General features: G+C 51.9%; 1 protein-coding gene across 1 annotated transcript in view; it reads right to left on the bottom strand.

Annotated features, from left to right (window-relative positions):
- The window catches only part of NOSIP (nitric oxide synthase interacting protein), a 23,449-nt gene that overhangs the window by 701 nt on the left and 12,388 nt on the right, over positions 1-10,360 (bottom strand). The window contains exons 2-6 of the mRNA XM_021718158.1: positions 4,485-4,555; positions 3,848-3,953; positions 2,174-2,255; positions 56-227; positions 1-20 (exon numbers count right to left, since the gene is read on the bottom strand). The exon at positions 1-20 is cut by the window's left edge and continues 108 nt beyond it. Of these exons, the coding sequence (XP_021573833.1) occupies positions 1-20; positions 56-227; positions 2,174-2,255; positions 3,848-3,953; positions 4,485-4,554 (450 nt within the window). The 5' untranslated portion in view covers position 4,555. The remainder of the gene's footprint in view (positions 21-55; positions 228-2,173; positions 2,256-3,847; positions 3,954-4,484; positions 4,556-10,360) is intronic.

Below are 10,360 nucleotides of genomic sequence, written 5' to 3'. Positions count from 1 at the left end.
GGGGAGAAGGGGCTCAGAGGCTGCATCCTGGGTGGCGCCCTGCGCACGCAAGCACACTCTCTGTCACCTGGGCTGGTCCCCGAGGGGGCCTTGGCCGTGAAGGGGTTGAGGGGCCGGCTCACGATGGTCGCCTCCTTCTCCAGGAAGCCCCGCACGTGGTCCTGCGCCGCTGCCTTCTGCAGCTCCTTCTGCTCCTCCTTCCGGGCGCCGCGCTGCTTCTCATAGGCCTGTGGGAGAGAGTGAGCTAGCGAGCGCCTGCCTGGGGGGCGGGGCGGGGAGGGTGCTGCTTCTCATTTTGCAAGTGGGTAAACTGAGGCCTGCCCAGGGGACCTTCTGGCAGAGGCACCATCTAGCAGAGGTTGGCCACTGCCGGGGCCTGAACCTCAATCCCCAGTGGCATTCCGTGAGTTGGCTCCGGTTGGCTGGTCCCTTCTCCCACACAGGGCATTTAGTTTTCAGTGAACCATTTTGGGACAGGGTGTCGTCTTTGTCTCTTGGCAGCAGGGTGGTCAACTGAGCACGAGGGCTCAAACCCCATCTCTGTCACCTCTGTGGCCCGTAGTGAGTACTGCGACCTCTCCAGGCCTCTGCTTTTTTAATCTGTAAAACAGGCTAACAATGGTGACCGACCTCACAGCTTGCAAGATGAGGTGTTTTTTTTTGAGCGGGGGGGTCTCACTTTGTCACCCAGTCTGGAGTGCAGTGGTACGGTCACAGCTCACCTCAGTCTTGACTTTCTGGGTTCAGGGGATCCTTCTGCCTCAGCCTCCAGAGTAGCTGGGACTACAGGCGAGAGCCACCACACTGGGCTAATTTTTTGATTTATTGTAGAGGCGAGGTCTCGCCAAGTTGCCCAGGCTGGTCTTGAACTCCTGGGCTCAAGCAATCAATCCTCCTGCTTTGGCCTCCCAAAGTGCTGGAATTACAGGTGTGAGCCACCACGCCTGGCTAAGAATTCTTTTTTTTTTTTTTTTTGAGTTGGAGTCTCACTCTGTCACCCAGACTGGAGTGCCTCGAGCTGCTAGGCTCTGGTGATCCTTCTGCCTCAGCCTTCCAAGTAGCCGGAACTACAGGCGCGCACTACCACACCCGGCTAATTTTTGATTTATTGTAGAGATGAGGTCTCACCAAGTTGCCCAGGCAGGTCTTGAACCCGCGGGCTTGGGCAATTCACTCACCTTAGCCTCCCAAGGCGTGGGATTACAGGCTGAGCCATCGAGCCTGGCTAGGCTAAGAATTCTTATCGGCATGCATCTTCCAGGTGCCCAATGCCCTGTAATTTGGCCCTGTCAGCCCACTTTACAGATAGTTAAACTGAGGTCCAGTGAGATGAGGTGATGTCCATTCATTTAGCAGGCCTTTACCAAGGACGGAGGCCACAAGCTGGGCAAGACTTGCTCCTTGCCCTGAGGCCTACAGTCTAGTGGGGAATGTGGGCCTATGTCAGACAACTAACTGTGACAAGAACCAACAGAAGAGGTGAGCAGGGCAGATCCTGGGGGCCCCAGAGCTGCAGATGGTCAGAGCAGGCAAGGTCTGGGCTGAAATCTGGAGAGTGAGAAGAATTTAGCCAGGAGAAGGGAAAGGGCGATGGAACACCAGGCAGAGGGAACAGCACAGAGGCTCAGAGGGTTAGAGGAACCAAGGGCTGGGCGTGGTGGCTCACACCTGCAATCCCAGCACTTTGGGAGGCCAAGGTGTGAGAATCGCTTGAACCCAGGAGTTTGAGACCAGCCTGGGCAACTTGGTGAGACCTCGTCACTACAATAAATAAAAAAATTAGCTGGGCATGATAGCATGCATCTGTAGTTCTGGCTACTTGGAAGGCTGAGGTGGAACCCAGCAGATCGACGCTAGGGTGGCCATGAGCGTGCCACTGTACTCCAGCCTGGGCAATGGAGTGAGACTCCAACTCAAAAAAAAAAAAGTAGCCAGGAATGGTGACACATGCCTGTAGTCCCAGCTACTTGGGAGGATGAGGCAGAATGATCACTTAAGCCCAAGAGGTTGAGGCTGCGGTACATCGTGATTGTGCCACGGCACTTCAGCCTGGGCAACAGACTGAGACCCTGATGCACACACGTATGGGAAGTGAGATTGAAGGGTCCAGAGTGACTCTGCCTGTGAGCTCAAAACCTCCAGCTCACTTGTGTCCCCCTCTCCCACCCGTCACCTTCATCTGCCGGGCGATCTCCTTCTTCTGGTGCAGAATGTATTCCAGGATTGCCTCGCGCTCATACAGGTAGCCATCTGGGCTGCAGAGAGAGGGTGGAATGAGAACGACACAGACCCGCCCAGGCCACACAGCCAGGGGTTCATCATCAAATTCCAGGCATCAGCTCCCTGCCCTGGGTACCTGCAGGCAGCATCTCACTAATGCTCAGCTCTCTGAGGTGAACTGTGCGGGGACCACACTGCTTCGATCCTTGTGGCTTTGTGGTATTCTGTATTGAGTAGGGAATGTCTTAAGCAGTGAAGGGTTAATTTAACTCAGCAGGCCTGGGCTGGCCAAACCCTACACGTTCCAAGGAAATAACTAGCCCTTGACTGGCTCTTGGGAGCTGGTCTCTAAGCCCCTGGAATGTCCTGCCTGCCAACAGTGACTTTGTTTACCTGGAACTGCAGCCACACATGACAGCTTGACTTCTAGAGGGGCTGGAGACTAAGAGCAACCACACGGGCCGTCAGCCATGTCTACATGTCCAATCACCAGGAAAAACCCTGGACATGGCCATGTGCAGTGGCTCATGCATGTCATCCCAGTACTTTGGGAGGCTGAGCTGGGAGGATCACTTGAGCCCAAGAGTTTGAGGCTGCTGTGAGCTATGATTGGGCCGCTGCACTCCAGCCTGGGTGACCCAGTGAGAGCCCATCTCAAACAAAACAAAACAACACAGGCGCGCTTTCCTGGTCGGCAGTACTGCATAGTGTTGCCATATATGGTTGCTGCGAGAATTAGGGGCTGTCCCTTTATATGCCACTGGGAGAGGACAAATGGAAGCTTGGGCCTGGTCTTGCCTGGTTTCTGCCCCATGTGCCTTTTTCTTTAGCTGATTTTATTTTTTATTTGTATACATTTCTTTGATCTGGGGTCTCACTCTATCACCCAGGCTGAAGTGCAGTGGCATGATAACAGTTCACTGCAGCCTCAAGAGATGAGGTCATCCTCCTGCCTCAGCCTCCAGAGAAGCTGAGATTACAGGTGAGTGCCACCATGCCTGGCTAATTTTTTGTGTTTTTTTTTTGTAGAGACGAAGTCTTGCCATGTTGCCCAGGCTGGTCTCAAACTCCTGGGCTCAGGTGATCCTCTCGCCTTGGCCTCCCAAAGTGCTAGGGTTATAGGCATGAGTCACCGCACCCGGCCTCCTCTGCTGATTTTAATCTGTATCCTTTCGCAATAAACTGTGCAATGAATATGACAGCTTTGCTCGGTTCTCTAAGTTCTTCTAGCAAATAACTGAACCTGAAGGTGGCCTTGGGGACCCTGATCAATAGTCTCTTCTCATTACTATCTCTATAAAAGACACCACTAACTGAGCACCCCTTGAGCCCTTGCCTTTCCACCAGGGGAGGACATGGTAAGTGTATCGCAACATGAGCTGATCTTATGGGCCAGGCAATGTTCCAAGAGCCCTGCACCATATCACAAATTATGTTCTTCTCCCCCCACTGTGCAACAGATACTAGGATCATGCCTGTGTCTCAGATGACACTGAGCTGTTAAACGGCTTGCCCAGGGCACCCTGGCTGTGCAGGTGGCCAGACCCATGCACAAGGCCCTCCCCACCCCCCTGTGCGGTCTCCTTGCCCTTCCCACCCTGACCCTCCCACCCCGTTCCCAGCTCACGTGACGACAGGATCGTGGCAGGGCTGCAGAGAGAGACAGCAGCAGTCGAAGTCCTTCACGGCGTCCCGGCTCAGTCGAATGTTCTGGGTCCCATAGCCTGAGGCCGCTGGGGATAGAAATAGGCAGGGTAAGGGGACAGAGGAATGGAGGGACAGGAGATAGGACCCTCTCCAAAGCCCAAGAGAGGGGTGGAGGGACTCACAGGGAAACAGGCAGTTGGAGCTGTGAGTCCATGCTGGGGCAGGAACTCCACAACCCACGGGGCAGTGTTGGTCCCCAGAGGGTGACAGACATGCCTGGTCACTGAGTGGCAGCACAGTAGAGGGGGCTGAGGGTTGGCTCCCCTCGACCCTTCAGGCTCAAGTGCCCGTCCTTCCCAGGGCCTCGGTTTCCCCCTCTGAAACATGGCTACAGCAACAGTCCAGTCTCCCTGGCGCTCAATTGGCAGCAGTACATGGGCAGAAGTCAGTGTCCCCAAGGGGGGCGCCAGAACATCCGGCTGTTACTCATTTGATCATGGCCTGTGGGGTGTGTGGGTGAGCGTAACAGGGATACACAGAAACCAAAACTGGAGGAGCAAAGTGAGAGGAGGAGCTTGAGACACATTAGTGTCCCCAACGCAGGGCCTGCCCCCTACCTGTGTCCTTCTTCTTTTCATGGTAAGTGTAGACGGCGCCTGCAGTGCAGTTCTTGCCATGGCGTGTCATCCTAGGGGAGGGGGGGACAGTTGTAGGACTGTGATGACTGGAGGTGGCCGGCACAGGGAAGACCTTTTATGGTCCTCAGAGCTGATTTGCCCCCTCGGATGAGAAGGCGGGCATGTGGTCATCTCGTCTCCTCCAGGAAGTCCCCCTTCTACCTAAACTCATTTGTATACTAAAATGCAATTATTTATTTATTTATTTGTTTGTTTGTTTATTGAGTCAGAGTCTCACTTTGTTACCCAGGCTGGAGTGGAGTGGAGTGTAGTGCGCTCATGGCCACTGCAGCCTCGACCTATTGGGCTCAGACAATCCTTCTACCTCAGCCTTTCAACTAGCTGGAACGATAGGCAGATGCCACCATGCCTGGCTCATTTTTTGATTAATTGTACAGATGAGGTCTCATCAAGTTGCGCAGGCTGGTTACGAACCCCTGGACTCATGCAGTCCTCTTGTCTCAACCTACCAAAGTGCTGGGATTACAGGCTTGAGCCACAGTGCCTGGCAGAGCTCCTACTTTTTAAAAAACCCTCTGGAATACCAAGATTGGGGGCCTATATTAAAGAAATCTTTTTTTTTTTTTGAGTTGGAGTCTCACTCTATCACCCAGTCTGGAGTGCAGTGGCACCCTCACAGCCACCCCAGCATCAACCTGCTGGGCTCAGAGGATCCTTACACCTTAGCCTTCCAAGTAGCCGGAACTACACACACAGGCATGTGCTACCACGCCCAGCTAATTTTGTTATTTATTGTAGAGACGAGGTCTCGCCAAGTTGCCCGGGTTGGTCTGGAACCCGCCAAGTTCAGGCAATCCACTCGCCTCGGCCTCCAAAAGGGCTGGGATTTCAGGCTGAGCCACCGAACCGGGCTGGGAGCCCATTTTATTTTATTTTATTTTATTTTTATTTTTTATTTATTTTTTTTGAGTTGGAGTCTCACTTTGTCGCCCAGACTGGAGTGCAGTGGCCGCTCCCGGCCACCGCAGCCTCGACCTGCTGGGCTCCAGCGATCCTTCCGCCTCAGCCTTCCAAGTAGCCGGAATTACAGGCGCGCGCTACCACGCCCGGCTGATTTTTTGATTTATTGTAGAGATGAGGTCTCACTGCCCAGGCGGGTCTCGAACCCGCGGGCTCAGGCAATCCACTCACCTCAGCCTCCCAAAGGCGCGGGATTGCAGGTTGAGCCACCGAGCCCAGCTAGGAGCCCGTTTTAAAGAGAAGAAACACTGAGGCCCACAGAGGTTGGGCAGCCTTCACAAGACTCTATGGCCAGTAAGTAGCTGGGAAGCAGGCCAGCTCAGCAGTCTGCATCTTTAGTCCCTTAAAAGGATTTAGTAAAATGATATACTTGTATCACTCATGTCAAGAAATTCTCCTTGGCCAAGTGTGATGGCTAACACTTATAATCCTAAAGTGGCCACGACAGGAGGATTGCTTGAGGCCAGGAGTTCAAGACTAGCCGGCCAACACAGGGATACCCTGTCTCCATAAAAATAAAAATAGCTGGGTTCGGTGGCTCAGCCTGTAATCCCGCGCCTTTGGGAGGCTGAGGGGAGCGGATTGCCTGAGCCCGCGGGTTCAAGACCCGCCTGGGCAGCGAGACCTCATCTCTACAATAAATTAAAAAATCAGCCGGGCGTGGTAGCGCATACCTGTAATTCCGGCTACTCGGAAGTGTGAGACGGAAGGATCGCCGGAGCCCAGCAGGTCGAGGCTGCGGTGGCTGGGAGCAGCCACTGCACTCCAGTCTGGGCGACAGAGTGAGACTCCAACTCAAAAAATAAAAATAAAAAAAAAATAAAAATAAACAGCCTGTAATCCCGCGCCTTTGGGAGGCTGAGGTGAGTGGATTGCCTGAGCCCGCGGGTTTGAGACCTGCCTGGGCAACTTGGCGAGACCTCATCTCTACAATAAATCAAAATCAGCCGGGCGTGGTAGCATGTGCCTGTAGTTCCAGCTACTGGGAAGACTGAGGCGGAAGGATCGCCGGAGCCCAGCAGGTTGAGGCTGCGGTGGCCGGGAGCGGCCACTGCACTCTAGTCTGGGTGACAGAGTGAGATTCCAACTCAAAAAATAAATAAGCAAGCCGGGCATGGTGGCTCAGCCTGTAATCCCATGCCTTTGGGAGGCTGAGGTGAGTGGATTGCCTGAGCCCGCGGGTTCGAGGCTGGTCTGGGAAGTGAGACCTCATCTCTACAATAAATAAAAAAAAATCAGCCAGGCATGGTAGCACATGGCTGTAATTCCAGCTACTCGGAAGGCTGAGGCGGAAGGATCATCAGAGCCCAGCAGGTCGAGGCTGCGGTGGCCGGGAGCAGCCACTGCACTCCAGTCTGGGCGACAGAGTGAGACTCCAACCTCAAAAAAAATTAATTAATTAAAAATAAATAAATAAATAAATAAAAGTAGGCCAGACATGGTGACTCATGCCTGTAATCTCAGCTTTTTGGGAGGCTGAGGAGGGAGGACTACTTGAGACCAGCCTGACCAATATAACAAGACCTCATTTCTACAAAAACAAATGAACAAACAGACAAACAACAACAAAAAAGCTAGTCAAGAGTCGTGCTGTACATGGTACCTTAGCTACTCTGAAGTCTGAGATGGAAGGATTGCCTAAGCCCAGGAGGTCGAGGCTAAGGTGAACCCTGATGATGCTACTGCACCGCAGCCTGAATGACAGAGTAAGACTCTGACTCAAAATAAATAAATAGCTAAATAAAAACCGTCCTAAGCCTAAACAGTTGCAAAGGATACAATTTCCAGCAATGTAAATCTGTAACTGATGGAACCTAAATCCTGTAAATATGTAATGATTGATACCCACCACCATCCACTTGAAAAATGCAAGAAAAAACTCTGCTTCAACAGCAGAAAATGTTACATGTCCTGTTTTTCTCTCTGAACTTGTATTTCCGTTCTACTTCCCTCCCTGCCACCCATTTTAACCTAACATCATATCTGTTGTGCTTGAAATATTTTAGTGATTACCCCGTTACAGTTCTCTACGGGAAAAAAAAATACAAATGGAAATTCACTTTTAAAATTTCATAGTTCCAGCCGGGCTCGGTGGCTCAGCCTGTAATCCTTCGCCTTTGGGAGGCTGAGGTGAGTGGATTGCCTGAGCCCGCGGGTTCGAGACCCACCTGGGCAGCGAGACCTCATCTCTACAATAAATCAAAAAATCAGCCGGGCGTGGTAGCGTATGACTGCAGTTCCGGCTACTGGGAAGGCTGAGGCAGAAGGATCGCTGGAGCCCAGCAGGTCGAGGCTGTGGTGGCCAGGAGCGGCCACTGCACTCCAGTCTGGGCGACAGAGTGAGACTCCAACTCAAAAAAACAAACAAACAAACAAAAAAACCTTCATGGTTCCTAGACTCTAAGAGTTACAATATTCTTCCAGATCAGCGGTTCTCGAAGTATGGTCCTGGGAGCCCTGTGGTTCCCCTTAACACATCTCCAGGAGTTTGCAAAGTCAAACTCTTCTCATTATAATACGAAGACATTATCTGCCTTTTTCATTCTCATGCTTTTACAGGTATACAGCAGAGTTTCTGAGAGGCTGTGTGAGGTGTGATAGCACAGCCGTTTTTTTTTTTTGAGTTGGAGTCACACTCTGTCGCCCAGACTGGAGTGCAGTGGCACACTCCTGGCCACTGCAGCTTCAACCAGCTGGGCTCTGGCAATCCTTCTGCCTCAGCCTTCCAAGTAGCTGGAACTACAGGCGTGTGGTACCACGCCCGGCTAATTTTTTTGATTTATTGTAGAGATGAGGTCTCGCCAAGTTGCCCAGGCGGGTTTCGAACCCACGGGCTCAGGCAATTCACTCACCTCGGTCTCCCATAGCATGGGATTACAGGCTGAGCCACCAAGCCTGGCCCTGTTTTTTTGTTTTAGAGACAGGGTCTCACTCTCCCTCCCAGGCCGGAGTGCAGTGGCACGATCAAGGCTCACTGCAGCCTCGACCTCCTGGACTCAAGCGATCCTTCTGCCTCAGCCTCCCAAGTAGCCAAAACTACAGGCGCACACCACCATGCCCAGCTAATTTTTAAATTTTTTTGTAGAGACAAAGTCTTGCTGTATTGCCCAGCTTGGTCCCAAACTCTTGAGTTCAAACAACTCTCCTGCCTCAGCCTCCCAAAGTGTTGGAATTGCAAGCATGAGCCACCATGCCCGGCCCTCTGTTTACCACAAGATACATACTAGAGTGACCAGCACTTCTGTTCATAATGGTTCATCGGTTCATCATGCCTGTCAATGTGGACTGCACAATGATACTGGGATATAGTTACATAATAGAACTACCCAGCAATGTGAAATAATCACCTATTGTCATCCCAACAGCGTGGCTGAAACTCACAAACACCATGTGGGAGAGAAAGGCCAGACACAAAAGAAAACTTGCTGTAGGACCCGTTTATATGAAGCTCAAAAATTCCCAAGAGTTTTATGGCATCAGTAATAATGGCATCAGAAGTCTTGTAGCTTTGGGGATGGAAGTGGCTAGGAAGGGGCACACGGTGGCCTCTGGGAGGGAGGCTGGAATGTTCTGTGTCTTTTATTTTATTTTATCGTTTGAGACAGAGTCTCACTCTATTGCCCAGGCTCACTGCAGCCTCAAACCCCTGACTCAAGCAATCCTGCTTTGGCCTCCTAAAGTGCTGGGATTACAGGCATGAGCCACCGTGCCCAGTCAGTATGTGCATTTAAAATTAGTTTAGGGCAGGGTACAGTGGCTCATGCCTATAATCCCAGCACTTTGGGAGGCTGAGGTGAGAGAATTACCTGAGCCACGGGTTTGACACCAGCCTGAGAAATTTGGCAAGACCTCATTTCTACAATAAATCAAAAAATTAGCTGGGCGTAGTGGTGTGTGCCTGTAATTCCAGCTACTTGGAAAGCTGAAGCGGAAGGATCACCTGAGTCCAGCAGGTCAAGACTGCAGTGGCCGTGAGCATGCCACTGCACTCCAGCTTGTGTAACAGAGTAAGACTCAAAAAAAAAAAATTAGGTTGGAATTTGCCAGCTGCTCTCCATACAGCTTGTACAGGTGACATCCCTCCAACACCATGGGGGGTTGTTCACACCTTCACCCAGGGCCTTCTGTGACCAGCTCAGAGCTGTATCCAGGTCAGCAATGGCACCACCAGGACCTGCTGCAGAAAAAGTGGCCCTGGTGACAGACACAGAGAAGATATTTGCAATGCTGACAGTCAACAAAGGGGCGACATCTGGACTGGTCAGTTCTACCACAATGTGCGCATTCCTGGAAATCATAGCGATATGCAAAATCTCACAGAGGAAACCACAGGCCTTCTGGAGAAAACAAGATTAGAACACAACAATCATAAACTTTTTTTTTTTTTGTGTTGGAGTCTCACTCTGTTGCCCAGACTGGAGTGCAGTGGCCATTCCCGGCCACCGCAGCCTCGATCTGCTGGGCTCCAGCGATCCTTCCGCCTCAGCCTTCCAGGTAGCCAGAACTATAGGTGCATGCTACCACACCCGGCTAATTGCTAATTTTTTGATTTATTGTAGAGATGAGGTCTTGCCATGTTGCCCAGGCTGGTCTCGAACCCTGGGCTCAGGCGGTCCTCTCACCTCAGCCTTCCAAGGCGTGGGATTACAGGCTGAGCCACCGAGCCCAGCTTACAAATCATAAACTTTAGAGAAAAAAAGGCTGGGCTTGGTGACTCAGCCTGTAATCCCAGCACTCTGGGAGGCTGAGGCGAGTGGATTGCCTGAGCCTGTGGGTTCGAGACCAGCCTGGGCAACATGGCGAGATCTCTTCTCTACAATAAGTCAATGAATTAG

This window comes from Carlito syrichta, unplaced genomic scaffold, assembly GCF_000164805.1.
Source record: "Carlito syrichta isolate Samal-C Ts95f unplaced genomic scaffold, Tarsius_syrichta-2.0.1 Scaffold311868, whole genome shotgun sequence".
Classification (NCBI taxonomy): domain Eukaryota; kingdom Metazoa; phylum Chordata; class Mammalia; order Primates; family Tarsiidae; genus Carlito; species Carlito syrichta.
Note: the sequence above shows the minus strand (reverse complement) of the source record. Positions and strands in the feature narration are given on the sequence as shown.